Source organism: Talaromyces atroroseus, assembly GCF_001907595.1.
Source record: "Talaromyces atroroseus strain IBT 11181 chromosome Unknown scaffold_9, whole genome shotgun sequence".
NCBI lineage: Eukaryota > Fungi > Ascomycota > Eurotiomycetes > Eurotiales > Trichocomaceae > Talaromyces > Talaromyces atroroseus.
Window position 1 is genome coordinate 476,862 of NW_017971441.1, and position 15,421 is coordinate 492,282.

General features: G+C 46.4%; 4 protein-coding genes across 4 annotated transcripts; 2 read left to right on the top strand and 2 right to left on the bottom strand.

Moving 5' to 3' along the window:
- Positions 1-212: 212 nt before the first annotated feature.
- Positions 213-7,484, top strand: UA08_06552 (hypothetical protein; the record flags this gene model as incomplete). Its single annotated transcript, XM_020268841.1, has 6 exons — positions 213-1,683; positions 1,756-3,189; positions 3,244-3,580; positions 3,639-5,290; positions 5,343-6,113; positions 6,181-7,484. The coding sequence occupies 6 exons, from the start codon at positions 213-215 to the stop codon at positions 7,482-7,484; spliced, it is 6,969 nt and encodes a 2,322-aa protein (XP_020118348.1).
- Positions 7,485-8,778: 1,294 nt separating this feature from the next.
- UA08_06553 (hypothetical protein) lies at positions 8,779-9,937 on the top strand (the record flags this gene model as incomplete). The annotated part of the gene is made up of 2 exons (XM_020268843.1): positions 8,779-8,910; positions 9,047-9,937. The coding sequence occupies 2 exons, from the start codon at positions 8,779-8,781 to the stop codon at positions 9,935-9,937; spliced, it is 1,023 nt and encodes a 340-aa protein (XP_020118413.1).
- Positions 9,938-10,777: 840 nt separating this feature from the next.
- UA08_06554 (hypothetical protein) lies at positions 10,778-12,096 on the bottom strand (the record flags this gene model as incomplete). Its single annotated transcript, XM_020268844.1, has 4 exons — positions 10,778-11,174; positions 11,226-11,711; positions 11,769-11,908; positions 11,980-12,096. The coding sequence occupies 4 exons, from the start codon at positions 12,094-12,096 to the stop codon at positions 10,778-10,780; spliced, it is 1,140 nt and encodes a 379-aa protein (XP_020118349.1).
- Positions 12,097-12,728: 632 nt separating this feature from the next.
- On the bottom strand, positions 12,729-13,676 carry UA08_06555 (hypothetical protein; the record flags this gene model as incomplete). Its single annotated transcript, XM_020268845.1, has 1 exon — positions 12,729-13,676. One exon carries the CDS (start codon positions 13,674-13,676, stop codon positions 12,729-12,731), a length of 948 nt encoding a protein of 315 aa, XP_020118331.1.
- Positions 13,677-15,421: the final 1,745 nt, after the last annotated feature.

A 15,421-nucleotide genomic window follows, 5' to 3' on the forward strand; every position in this document is an offset into this window, starting at 1 on the left:
ATCTTGCGGTGACTTGTACTTTGAGGAGCGGGGTTGAAAGTGGCATGGCTTTTTTCTTTTCTTTTTTCTTCAAAGGGATATACGGTCTTGCCCGGATATCTTGAATTAAAATACTATCTATAAAATGTTACATTTCTCTTCACGCCTTTGTCTTCCCTCTTCCAATATTTCGCACTCTTTCTTCCACCTCACCATCGAGGTACTTCGCTACAATGTCTGGAAATAAAGGCAGATCAGATCGCCTAGCAAAGTTCCTGACAGGCGTGATTTCTGGCAAAGATAAAGTCGAAAATTCGACCGACTTCAAAAGGTTCCTAGAGGCAATTTTGGATCAAGGTGATCCTGCCCGTCTAGTTGAGCGACTCATTGCTAGTCAGAGCGCCTTGAGTTCTATCAGGCAAGGCTTGCGATCGAATATCGCAGCGGAGTTTATCAACAAATACACGGCCAAGTTCGTGCAATTCCTGAGCAATCCTGGAATCAAGCAACTATGCAATGGACAGTTTCTTGAACAGTTATTGGCCATCATCCTTGAGCCACGGACACTGTGGAATGCCTTCATCGAGGCGCTGAGAGCCAGAAAACTAGACGAAGAGGCGGTCTATTGGTTCTACTGGATGATGGTAGAAATGCTTTCGTTGCCCTACTCTAGTGGGCTAGATGTGACCGCTGACGCCCAAGCATTGATGGATGAAGGGTCGATCTTCCTCTCGACAAATATCGATCTACGTAATCTCGGGAATAAGATCAAATACCTGCTGCAAATGAAGTCTTCTGGCGCAGTCAACACATTGACGTACACTGCCGGAGGTCGTCATGATAACGACTTCCAAGATTTCCGCAGAATTGCCATTCTTCCCACCCCTGATGAATTTGGCTGCGCTGAGAAACCATTCTATCGCCGTGCCGAGGATATCTTAGAGCTTGATGGAGACCAACGGGTTGCAGCTCACATTGACAACCAGTTCCGTCTCCTGCGGGAGGACATGCTGTCGGAATTGAGGGAGGATGTTCAAGCTGCCAGAGGGAAAAATAAAACACGTCGCCCTGCATCTCGCCTCGGGGGTCTCTCTGTTGCTTCCTTGTCCGGTGGCGATGATAGCAAAAGGCGACTACAACCAAGCACCCTTGGAGTTCACTGTAGATCGGGCTTGAATAACTTCCAACGTATTTCAAAAGAGGATCGGAAAGACTTTTTGAACAACAATCGAAATTTTCTGAAGCATCAAGCCTTCGGATGTTTGGTCCGTGGAGCCGACATTGTGGCCTTCGCCACGATAGAGAGGGACATCGATAAGCTGATTCTGGATTCTCCTGTAATCATGCTGCATGTTGCCGGCGATGAGCCGCTTCATAAGACTCTATTATATCTGAAGCTCTATGATGATGTGGATTTTCTTCTAGTTGATGCTCCTATTTTTGCTTACCACCCGATCTTGAAATGCCTTCAGGACAAGTTAGATTTCCCTCTTATTGACGAGTTGTTCTTGTACAAAAGTGACCAGTCACCAAGAGAGTCTGATTTGATTCCGGTGGATTTAATCCACAAACTGAGAGCAAAGGGGGATGGTGACATCCAGAGCATTCTAAAGACGGCCAAAGGGGCGAAGTTAGATCCCTCCCAGCTCGAATCGCTTTTGGCTGGTTTAACCCAGAGAGTCAGTTTAATTCAAGGACCACCTGGTATGATAGTCTGGAGCGTCCTATGTGAGAGATTTGAAAAATTGAGTTCACTGACAGGTTTATGTCTTGTAGGTACCGGAAAGTCATTCATCGGTGCTCTCCTGGCCAAAGTGCTTCATGACAATACGAAAGAGAAAATTCTCGTGATGTGTTATACCAATCACGCTCTGGATCAGTTCTTGGAAGACTTTCAGGATATTGGTATCAACTCTTCCGCCATTGTGAGATTAGGTTCCAAGTCAACGACGCGGACCCAGTCACTCAAATTGTCAGAGCAGAGGTTGGCCTACAAGAGATCTCAAGAATCATGGAGGATTATCAACAGTCTAGAAACCGAAGCTTCCGAACTTAAGAGTGACTTGGATGAAAAGTTCAAGGCTTATCAAAGCCGAAAGAATGACTATGACATGATCATAGAATATCTTGAATTCGAGGAGCCTGAATTCTTCGAGGCGCTAACAGTCCCGGAGAATGAAGATGGCATGACTACGGTTGGCCGTGGTGGAAGTGATATCCAGAAAGACTATCTTTATAAACGATGGATTCATGGTGATACCGCTGGAGTTTTCGAGAAATCCCTTCCCAAGACTTGCCACGCCGTATGGAAGTTGAATAGAGACTTGCGACAAGAAAAGCATCGTTCTTGGAAACGCACGTTATTGGATGAACAATGCGAAGCCTTAAAGACACAGGCATCTCAAATCAACAAATGCTATGCTAAATGGAATAGCGTCTGGAATGAGAGAGATGGAAAAATTCTGGCCTCCAAGCGCATCATAGGCTGCACTACTACAGCAGCAGCGATGTATTCAGAGCTGCTTCGTAATGTGGCGCCTGGAATCATCCTCCTCGAGGAGGCTGGCGAGATCCTCGAGTCTCATGTCCTTACCTCGTTGGTACCGGAGACCAAGCAGATGGTATTGATAGGAGATCACTTACAACTCCGGCCCAAGATCAATAATTTTAGTCTAACTATTGAGAAGGGGGATGGATATGATCTCAATGTTTCCCTTTTTGAGAGACTTATTGGTGCGGGATATCCGCACACGACTTTGTTGAAACAACATAGAATGAGCCCTGAGATCTCTACTTTGGTGCGCCACCTTACCTATCCTGCCCTGGAAGACGCCCCCAAAACGAAGAATCGACCTCAACCACTTGGACTACGAGATAGAGTTATTTTCTTTCAGCATGAGAATCCAGAAACCAGTTTCGCACAAATCACTGATAGGCGGGATGAGAATTCCACACGAAGCAAGCAGAATATGTTTGAAGCCGAGATCGTGCTGCAGATTGTGAAATACCTTGGGCAGCAAGGATATGGGACAGACAAATTGGTGGTTCTAACTCCATATCTTGGCCAATTGTGTCTACTACAGACAATGTTAAGCAAACACAATGATCCGGTGCTCAACGATCTTGATTCCTACGATCTAGTCAAGGCTGGCCTGCTCTCCCAGGCTAGTGCTAACCACTCAAAGCGGAAGATCAAGCTTTCAACGATAGGTAAGTACTCGGAATGTGTTGTTTCGTGGGGGTTGGTTCTAACATGGCAAATAGACAATTATCAGGGCGAAGAAAGTGACATCGTCATCGCTTCGTTAACGAGGAGTAATGGAAACGGTGATATCGGCTTCATGAGCGCTCCTCAACGTTTGAACGTTCTATTGTCGCGAGCGCGAAATGCCTTGATTATGGTTGGAAATTCCAAGACTTTTATCTCAAGCCGAAAGGGGGAAAAGTGCTGGCGACCGTTCGTTGACCAACTCAAGTCTAAGGGACATCTTTACGACGGATTACCCGTCTACTGTCAGCGACATCCAGATAGGACTGCGATTTTGAAGACAAAAGATGACTTTGAAACAGAATGTCCGGATGGAGGCTGTCCTGCACCTTGGTAAGAATTCCCTCTTGGGCGTTCATGCCAATGCGAGAATGCTGACCATTTTACTTAGTGGCGTTAAGTTGAACTGTGGGCTTCACGAGTGTCCTTCCAAGTGTCATCAAATTGCGGATCATTCAAAGATGACCTGTACGAAGATTATTGAGTGGAGCTGCTCACGCGGACATCATATCTCTCAGCCTTGCGCTAAGGCCAAGGGTTCATGCAGATATTGTAACCAGGAAGATATTGCAAAAGAGCGCAAACGTCAACGAGATCTTATACTCGATGCGGAGCGGGATAGGAAGCAAAAACAATACACTCAAGCACTCATCGATGCCCAGGAAGAAATCGCTCATTTGAAGCGTTTTCAGCGCGACAAATTCGAGGATGAAGAGCGATCGAGAACGCTCAAGCAGCATTGGGATGAAATTGAGAGGATCAAAAATCCTCTCAGGCTGCCTGATCCGGTCGCACAGGGTATGCCTGATGTTCGACCGAATCAGGCAACTAAAACAGTGGATAGAAACCCTGCTTCTGATAGAGAGAGTCCCCTAAATTATAAGCAGAATCCCTCTGTTCAGCAAGAAGAGACAACACCCAAGCCTTCGGAGACCAAAGATGAATGGGAATACCAGAAAACGTTTCTCAATGCCCAGAGTTCAGAGATTGATTCAATGATGGAAATGATTGGACTCGAGACTGTCAAGGAGAAATTCATCTCCATAAAGGACAAAGTGGACACAGCCTTGAGGCAAAATATTGATCTTAAAGGAGAACGATTTGGCTCTGTCTTGCTTGGGAATCCTGGCACCGGAAAGACGACAGTGGCGCGACTTTATGCAAACTTTCTTGCATCCATGGGCATTACTCCAGGGAATGCTTTTGTTGAGACCACAGGATCGAGATTGGCAAACGATGGTGTCTCGGGATGTCAGAAGATCATCGACAATATCCTCAATAACGGTGGAGGAGCCCTCTTTATTGATGAAGCATATCAACTTGTGCAGGGAAATACTCTTGGTGGAACACAAGTCCTTGATTTCTTATTGGCGGAGGTTGAAAACCGCACAGGGAAGATCGTTTTCATTCTTGCAGGATATCAACGACCGATGGAGAAGTTTTTTTCACATAATCCGGGATTACCTAGTCGATTCCCACATGAATTGAAGTTTGACGATTATGATGACAACGAGCTAATGCAAATCCTGGAGTACAGGATCAAGAAGAAATACCAGAACCCGCCAATGAAGGTTGAAGCTGGCTTTGGAGGACTCTATTGCCGCATTGTTGCTCGCCGTGTTGGCCAAGGTCGTGGCCGTGAGGGTTTTGCCAACGCGAGAGCGGTTGAAAACGCGATGGCTAGGATTTCAGATCGACAATCTAGACGACTAAAGCGAGAGAGACGAAGCCGAGGCTCCAAGGTTGACGATTTCCTCCTCACCAAAGAGGATCTTATCGGGCCAGAACCATCTCAGGCTTTGGAGAACTCATCCGCCTGGCAAAAGTTGAAGCAGATGATCGGACTGGAGTCGGTGAAAAATACTGTCAAGGCACTATTGGATAGTGTCCAATATAACTACCAACGTGAACTGCAGGAGCAGTCATTGGTCGAATTCAGCCTGAATCGAGTCTTCTTAGGATCCCCCGGGACCGGCAAAACGACAGTTGCCAAGCTCTATGGACAGATACTTGTTGATATTGGACTGCTATCAAACGGCGAAGGTATGTCAATTATATTAATGCCAACGTGTGTTCTTTCTGACTGTTTACTTAGTGGTGGTAAAAAACCCTTCTGACTTTGTTGGCAGTGTTGTGGGGGAGTCCGAGAAAAACACCAAAGGCATCCTGGCATCCACAATGGGAAAAGTTCTAGTTATTGATGAAGCCTACGGCCTGTTTGCAGGAGGAACTTCTGACGGCACATCCGCCAAGAGCGATCCGTATAGAAGTGCTGTTGTCGACACCATCGTGGCAGAGGTTCAAAGCACGCCCGGGGAGGATCGGTGTGTTTTGCTACTAGGCTACAAAGACCAAATGCAAAAGATGTTTCAAAACGTAAATCCTGGTCTCAGCCGACGGTTTCCCATTGATCATGCCTTTCAATTCGAGGATTTCACAGAAGACGAGTTAGATAAGATTCTTACTCTGAAATTGAAGCAGCAAGGATTCGGTATTACTGAACAGGGTCGAAGGGTGGTCTTAGAGATGTTAGAGCGAGCCCGCAATCGACCACATTTCGGAAATGCTGGTGAGGTTGATATTTTGCTCAATTCCGCGAAAATGCGCTACCAAAAACGTCTTTCCTCTAGTGGAAATCCAATTGATGCATCTAACTCTGTCCTTGATGCCGAAGATTTTGATGAAGATCATGATCGTGCCGAGCGAGCTGACACAAATATTGCCATGCTATTTGAAGGTGTGGTGGGATGCGAGGAGATCATCGCCAAGCTGGAAGGAAATATACAAATGGTCAAGAAGCTCAAGCAAGTGAAAATGAATCCTCGAGAGCAAGTGCCATTTAATTTTCTATTCCGAGGTCCACCAGGTACGTATCTATCTATATAGCTTTTTTGCTTTGGTTGATTCATCATGTTAAATGTTATTTTGAACAGGAACTGGCAAAACGAGCACGGCTAGAAAAATGGGCAAGGTTTACTACGACATGGGCTTGCTTGCTTCTGCAGAGGTGATCGAAGCCTCAGCTACGGATTTGGTGGGTCAGTATGTAGGACAGACAGGACCCAAAACGCAAAGCCTTCTCGAAACAGCCCTCGGGAAAGTCTTGTTCATCGATGAGGCATACCGCTTGGCTGATGGAGTATTTGCGAAAGAAGCAATGGACGAGCTTGTGGATTGCATCACTAAACCCCAGTTTGCACAACGGCTGATCATCATCCTAGCCGGCTACGACTCGGAAATCAATCAATTAATGTCTACTAACCCGGGCCTCACAAGTCGATTCCCCGAATCCATTCAGTTCAAGCCTTTTTGTCCAACAGACTGCTTTGAATTGCTACATAATTTGCTTTTGAAGAGGAAGAAAGATCTGAAAAACAAGGGTCAGGCGGATCTTGATTTGGCTGTATTTGAATGCCCCAGCCATGATTTCAAAGAAAGCCTATCCAGTAGTTTCGACCGTCTATCTAAGGTGGAGGGCTGGGCAAATGCGCGAGACGTTGGCTCACTCGCCAAGGGCATATTCAAAAGAGTCATCAGCGCTTACAACGGGAGAGCACTTGCATTGACAGAAGAAATGGTGCTTGGGGAATTGGACTCTATGATAAAAGAACGGTCGAAAAGAGAGCAAGGACCAGTGAGACAGCAATTACAAAACATGGAAAATCTAGTCCAGCAGCAGCTCAGTGCTCCTACTCACCTAGCCTCCAACTCCTCCAACTCCTCCTCGATGCAATCCGAAAATGAGACGAAGAATGAAGAAACTTGTTCTGTTCAGCAGCCTACAGATATGGACTCTCGTGATACCGGTGTCACGGATGAAGTGTGGAGCCAACTCCAGCGAGACAAACTCGCCGCAGAAGATCGAGAAAAGGAGTGGCTGAAGCTTAAAGAGCAGGAAGAAGCTCAATCGAAGCAGCTTCTTGAGCTGAAGCAAGATGAAGAACGTGCAATCAACGAGTTGAAAGAAGCACAGCGGAAAGGCGATGAGGAGGCCAGAATGCGCCACGAACAAGAGCGGTTGCAACATGAGATGGAACGCCGACAGCAAGAGGCTGTGTTGGAGCAGATACGCAAGGAGAAAGAAGCTAGGGAAAAAGCCCGTAGGAAGGAACAAGAAGCACAGGCAAAATTGAGAAAGATGGGAGTGTGTCCAGTGGGATACCGGTGGATAAAGCAAAATGGCGGGTATCGCTGCTCAGCTGGAGGTCACTGGGTATCAGATGCGCAACTGGAGTAACTTCTCGTCACATTCGACGTGAACACTCGACGTCTCAGTCGACCCGGCCAGGTGACTTGTCGAGAAAAGCTGCAATGTGTATACACATTCAGACACTGGATAATGCGGTTTTAGATAGATATTCGGGGACATGTAAACAAATCTTTTGCTTATCATTAGGTAGTCCTTTTAATTTCTCTGATGCAGTTTTGTTAACTGTTGCATCAACATGTAGCAGAAGATGAGGCAAGTTTGCGAAATGTTGTCATCAACGCCTGTCGAAACTCACAGCTCAAGTCTCTGTCCTTTTCATGGTAACAGATGACCCCTTTTGATATTGCGCAGTTATGCTAATTCGGGAACTCTCGCTGATTGGTCGCCGACTTGCTTTACAGTTTGCGCTAAGCTGTTTTCATGCTAGCCTCTTCTTGAGCCTCAAAAGTAAATCCATCACGTTTTCCGAACATGTTGGTTCATATTCTTATATCCTGTAATCGTAACTAAACAACATGGACAGACTCCCCGTAGATGTCCTTCAAGATTATGTGTGCATATGTAAATGATCAAGCCCAACTCCCTCCGCGCAAAATGATGCTGACTAGTTTGTTAGGCACGAGATAGCGACTTCGATCACGAAGACTTCTATTCCTGGAGCCTCGTGAATCATCGTTTCTATGAAATAGCAGTCCCATTGATCTACGAGACCCTGAATATGAGGTTCTCGGACTATGAATCCCTCGAGAACATTGTGAGGGAGGTCCAAAAAAATCCTTATCGACAACAATTTCTCGTTTATGCGAGACGTCTAAATCTGATGGCCACACCGAATATCCACCAGCAAGGCTATCGCAGTAACAGGCTGTCGAATTTTGAAATTCGCCGCCCTGATGAGAATATCAGAGCGCGGGATCTAATACCTCATAACTTTGGCTCTCCAGGGTTCTTTACTGATAAGTATCTGACACAATATCTGCCACCTAGTCTTGAATCGAGCCATTAATCGCTTTGATAGGAGACATGGTGCATTTAACAGAGATTTACTATTTGTTTCGAAATATATTTCCTAAATGTCTTCTTGAAGCGATTCATGAATACCACCCAATCTGTCAATTAAGTGTCTGGGGTATACAATTCTTGAGGCTTGATGAACCGGGTCCCCAAGAGAAGGACTTCACGACAATGTTTGAGTATGATGACCATTTTGAGATGGGCCTTCTACGATCACCTTGTTTACATGCGCTCTCGATATTCTACCATATTGGTAGCTCCAAACCACCGAACGTTGTGGTCGACTGTATCTTCCCACTAATTTACAATGGCCCCGAATCTCAAACATATAGATCTAGTGGGCCTTGCTAGTACTGAAGACGAGGTCACTAAAAGCAATCAAATTTGGGCGGAATATATAGCTTCAGCCAATCCTCATTACATGGCTACTCCAGTTTCAGTGAGTTTTTCAGGCATGAACTATAATGCGCTTATGGCTTGGAGTGAATCGGCAGATCTATCTTCCGTGCGAGCAGTCGAACTTCCCTTTTACATCTTCCCGCTAGATATCATGACTCAGCTCTCAATGTTTAAAGACTTTTGAATATCTACATATTGATCGCCGAGTACCGCCTGGTATACCACGCCTGAGGTTTGAAAATGATTTGAGATTTATGTTTGCTGCTCTGAAGCCGCTGAAGTATCTTCGCGTCTGCTCTCCCCGTGATATGACTATCATGCATGAGATATTTGCTCACCATGGTAAAGCCCTGCGAGGATTGATTCTCGAACCTGTCATTCCAGGTGGCCAACGGCCAGAAGAAATACGTCCATTATATTCTGTCTTACATAACAAAGACCTTATTGAACTTGCTAGCCATGCGCCTTTGCTTGAAGAACTACGTCTTCCCATCAGACGTTCTTTAGGGGACGAAACTGAATGTCAACTGTATGAAGCACTTGGCAAATTTCCTGCACTTCACAGCCTCATTCTAGACCTGGACTGCAATCCTCGTGACAGCATGGCCAGAGACTGGAATCAGTTTTCAGAGCAGACTCCAAAACTGCCCATTAAGGATGTTTTTATCAACGCCGCCGTGGATGGCACACAGGCTAAGGCGATCTGGGGCGTGATTGATTCAAGTAGTGGTGGAAAGCGGTTGAGAAAGCTGCGTATCTCCATCATTGGGTTTCATGGTTTGGAACGAGAAGATGGTGAAGTTGCAAGGCGCTTGGCTCGGTCATTTCTTATTTCTAGGTCAATATTGTGCACTAATGCTCATATGAAGATTAGAGAAATTGAGAAAGGGGAAATTGAATTGCAAACTGCCAGACAGCTGGAATATGACTGGGATGAAGTGTTTGAACTATCAAAGAGACTCCAAGAAGTTATTGCATTTCTTTGGCTTTCCAGATCCGAGGAGGTCACCTGGGACTTTGATTGGAAGAGTTTTCCATTGCAAGAGGAGAAGACACGCAATGGCTAGAATAGTATACGGTGCCACTTCATTCTGCGTAGCCTGTATGCATTGGGTTATTCCAGCAGGGATCAATCTACAAGATGCCAGGTGTGGAAGCCCCTAGGCTTATATGCAATAGCCTAAGGTAGCAAGGTTCAAGGCTGCAACAATTTCCCTGGAGCACCCCGCATGTGCATTTTAACTCCCATTCATATTTATGGGATACACTTCAGATGCTTGATTCCGACGATGATATGAATTCAATCAGGGGAATCACCGGGGAGAAGCTCGAAAGTCTCATAACCATGGATCCAACCTCAAATGAAGCATGAAATACCTGCCAATTCGCAATACTACCCATTGAGACCAAACCAGAGAAAACAAAAATGAAACTCAGTTTCTTTTGGTTGAAAATTCGATCCTGCGGCGGCCGTAGATTGGTCTCCCTTCTTGAGACTCCAGATTACCGGCAGATCATCCATCTGGAGAGCGGAATCTCAAAACTAACATAGTATTACATATCAACCTGGAAGTCATAGCGCATACACATACATATATAATAGGCATCATGTAGTATCAGCTTCTAGGGAATCCTTCAAACTAGGATCAAGAATAAAAAGAAAGCATCAAAACATATGGGTTGCACCCATACAGAAACCAGCACAAGGCTGGAAAGTATTATACCTAGAGATTAGCCCCTAGGTATCTCCCAGAATGGTAATATGAACTATTGCAAGCACAGAGTTCGTAGATTCTCCAACGGCGTCTGAGGAAGCATAACAACACTAGGGTCTGAATAGCATGGTATCAAAATGTTCTCGAGTAAAGAAATATATACATAGCAACCAATTAAAATATTCACCCTATCTAACTGCTGCCAACCTCTACCTCAAAGCCAGCCAGCTTATCAGAGGAAGACAAAACCTCCGAAACAGACAGCGTCGGTAATGATGATAACAACACTCTCTCTAGCATAGTAGTCCAATGATTAGGAGACACGCGACACAGAGTTCGAATATAAGACACAGATCCTAGCAGCAGACTCTCTTTCTGCCAGTTATCGGAGGTCAAGATATGTTCGAGCCACATATAGACGCCTTGGAGGTATGGGTGTTCTTTTGTCGAAGGTGTATTGTCCTTTGCTGAGTCAAGTTCTTTGGCCATTTCTTCGGTTAGGACAGTCAGGAAGGCTTGGTGAGAGTTTGAGATTGTTTGTAGGGTATAATCCCAGGTCGAGAATGATCTTTCCATGGATGTGCCAAATCTAGTTTTCGATATCAGATTTATCCTCTTGAAATGGCAGGGAATAACTCACAGTCTATCCTTCGGAACAAGAAAGCCCTCTTCGAGTAAAACCCGAGATAAAACCAGGGCGCCTTCATGACTACCGCTGCAAACAGACGACAGCGACTGGGCGAGGGGGAGATATGTAGACCTGAGTTTTTTGCTCGGAGGCCCAGCCGAAGAGTCTGGCTGTTGCTGCTTCAAGAGATGCCTAATCCGTATCGTCAAGTCATCTCGCTCATTACTATCTTCTGTCAGCGTTCTTGACGAGGTACCTGCCTCGGTCAAAGTAGCAGACGAGGGTAAAGGAGCATCGATTTTGGCCCAATAGTAGCCCCACAACCACTCCAGTGCGCGATTTGTATAGTTCCTTAGCAGGACTAAAGAAGGTAGTTCGCGATGCGCAGCTTCATGACGCAACTCGACAAAGGAGAGTGGTAGGCCGATCATGGAGGCACGACTGAACATGGTGCCTCGATGGACGCCTAGTTTGGTGTCGACAAGGCCCGTGACGAATCTGATGATACACCGTGAGTATCTCTGTCCTCAGGAATTTTGAGGATGAAGTACGTACCTAGAGAAAGCAGCTGCATACGTAGCCCTGATGGCAAACACGGAATTGCGCTCGGCGTCATCGTGCAATATGGCATCAGTCAAGAGAGCGGTGGCTTCGACGGCGTGAGGGAGATGGCCGCGTAGTTTCCATGCTTCGACCTGGGCATGAATAATTAGCAATGCCAATCTGATACGGTCCGATACCTAGGGTTTAAAAAAAATATACATACAACTCGACATGCATCAGAGCGTGAATCGCTCGCGGACGACGACGAAGGATAGAACTTGGATCTCACGTCCAGCAATTCCGTGATATTCCTCCAGGGCGTGATAGTAATTTTCGGCATGTTGCGGATTTCATATAACTCGTATTCTTATATTCTCATATTCCCTCAATTGAATAAATCGTCAAAATATTAAAAGACACCAATCGTAGGTGGCCAATCACATCAATCAGAAAAAATTCCCAAAAGAGAAAAGAAACGAGCTTAGCCCCGGAGAAAGCGTTCTTCCGAGCAACAGCCTTCGCCCCGCGGTAAACCTTAAAATTCAGGCAGCAAGGCCAAAGGGTCTAGAATGTCCTGGCGTGGCCCCACTCTGCCAGCCACAAATCAAAAAGGGAAACAGAAAAAGAGAGAAAAAAAGGAAGCAAAAAAGCTCGGACCGCCATCTTGAATTGGTGCCCAATCAGAGCGCGTGTACGTATTAGCACGGAATTGTCGGGATTTTCTTACACTTTTTGACTTTCTATGAGGGAATAAGAGAATAAGATGTGAGGTAATAAGAAGACAATAATACTACTACTAATGCATTGACTGAAACAACAAGGGGTATCGTCCTTTCCTTAACAGGATACATGAAATAGCAAACTCAAAACTCCAGGCTATGCTCTAGTCTCATCGTAATCGTTTACGTATGAGAACACGTAAAAGTGATAAAAATGTAAAAAGTGAAGAAGAAAGAAAAAAGAAAGAAATGACTACTGCTCCTCGCCGTCTTCGTCATCGGCATCGGCATCGGCGTCCTCATCGTCTTCATCGTCGGCTTCCGGAGTAGGAGTAAAGGTTTCTTCCAATTTGAGTCCCTTGCCCGTACGGTGGCATGCAAAGTCATCATAACCGCCGCCAAGTAAGGCGCTGCTGAAAGATAGCGGCTGAGGCTCGTCGTACAAGCCGAGAGCTACTAGATCATCGCCTTTGACGCCGCTGGGCGGACAATCTTGAGGATTCTGGTCTGGAGTTGGCGGCGCAGTGGGGTCATCGGCGGACGCGACGCTCTCATGGCAGCAAAAGTCAACAGCCGCGTCTGTCGAGGCAATGGGGTTTTGCATCCAGGGATAAGCCGACAGCGGTGTTCCATCCATGCCGAAGGTGGACCACTCTGAAGGCTCAGAGAACAGCATGTCTGGAGGTTCTACAGGCGTGTAGGCCTGGGGTCCAGGAGGGAGGTAGTTGTATGATTCTGATTGAGTTGCGAAGTAATCGTTGGTTGACAGCAGGTCCCCGCTCATGGGGCACGTTATGGGCGTGGAGAGGCTGTACATAGATGCCATTCCTGGCTGAGGCTCGAGATCAGAGACAGAGACATCACGAAGCCACGAGGGGTGGCAGTTGGGCACGTAGTAAGGCAATTGTCTCAATGATGGATGCCAGCTGGTAGGCCGTGGCTGTTTCTGTGATTGGATTGAGACAGTGCTCTGAACAGAAGAAGAGTTCTGAATTGAAAAGACATCGGTGTTGATTGGCATGGCCTGCGGGGCATTCCGCGAACGTGCATGTGAGTGAGGACTGTTGCCAGCGCTGCTGGGCTTGGTCACCCTGGACAGGACCTTGCGATAGTTTCTGGCCGGAGCCTCATTGGCAAGCATCAAGGACTGGTGGGCATTCCAATGCAGCGGTAGATAGGAAGGCTGACCGTAGTCACCCATGGTGAGCATGTCGTTTCTCTTGGGACTTGTTGATGATGATGATAATATTGTTGTAAGGGAAGTGAAAGAGAAAGAAGACAGGGCTGGAGCGAGGGTTATAAAAGGGAGCAGAGGGGCAGACAGAATGACTCGGCCGCGAATGGAGGAGGAGGAGGCCCAGTCATGGTTTATGGCTCGGTGCGTATTAATGAAATAACTACGGACTAGTCAATAAAATGAATAGGGAAAAAAAAAAGGAAAAGTCAGTTCTAACTTCTGAGACGTGAATCAGACTTCAACTAAGCATGGCATGGGCATGCTCAGCGGTGGAGCAGCGCAACGGTCCCGGATGCATGAAGATTAAGAAAAACACAGCACAATAAAATAAAATGGGTGGAGGATGACGAAGAATGACATGGAAACAAGGGCACACTAAGGAAAGGAACACGAATCTGATTCATGGCGGACAGCGGCCATGACCCTGGATCCAAGGTAGCGTTTTACTTTTCTGGTATTTTGGTATTTGGTACTTCTACTTGCTGGTGGGGGTAATTACAATACGTGCTGCAGGGCGAGGTCACAGCGCATAAACCATAGTCGCAGTGCTGCTGCGTATGGTAAGTTACCGAACGTGAAGGAACGAAAAGCCGTATTTCCGGCCTTGCTTGCCACCGCAATAAAATACCGTACTTCCAATTACGGTGGGTAAGAAATGGATGACACCGACATTTATTACTACGGCCTACGAAATAAATTAGCTTAGTTTTAATGTTATCGCAGGAGGTGGAGCCCGAATACGAATTGAATGTTCAGGCTATATTAATTTTTTGGAACAATACGGAGTAGTTAACTAGCATAACCAGTTTTCTTTGTATCCAACGACCTGGAGATCTCTGCTTCGTGTGTGCTCCGGTAGGCCCGGATATTAAAAGGCCGCCATTACTTTTTTGGCGATAGTTAGCTGCGTGATAGCCTGATATAGACACATGCCTGCGTTTGTCGAATTGCATTTCCCAAAAAGCAACAACCAAGTGCAACAACGCCAAAAGTAAAAAGGCGCCGATAATTCTACCTATAGATAGGTCTGTCTGCAGGCTAGCTGGATGCAGTATGTGATAAGCTGTGAACGTCGACGGAATAACCAGTCTTCCAGCCAATAGTGGCATGACTAAGCACTGGCAGGCAATCTCATCCTTCCCTCAGATAGATAGATAGATAGATGTAGCCTCCAGAACCGAAATAGAACATACAAAGCGAGGCTGGGCGGCGGCGGGCAAACGCAGGACAATGAAGGGCAAGTATGTGATCGGACGTCTGTGCTGACCTGGCGTCCGATTCGTTAGGTCATTCCGTTGAGTTGCCGTTTACGTGTTTCGTTTAGGTCGGTCTACTACGCTGTGTTCCAGAAGGCCAGCGGTTGTGGATAGGAGGGAGCAATCGATAGTAACTTAGTCGATGCCCCCACCGGTTGACATTGACAACCACGCGGTTCGCGTGTGACGAAATGGCGTCAATAGCCCTCTCTTAAGGAGCAACCATGCCGGTTTCAGTCGTAAACTGGGGACGGAGCTAGAGTTGGGGCAAGGATTTCACCCCGGCTCTCGCCTGTCACGGAGTACGACTTGGAACCCATCAGATTGCCCAGATAAGATTAGGGGCATGCCATATGTAATGTAGCCTGGCGGTTAAAACAGAGTTGCGTATGACCATTCTGAGGTATCCTCACAGACGACTGACTGCATGCAGCAGAATACAGGTCAGGTTGG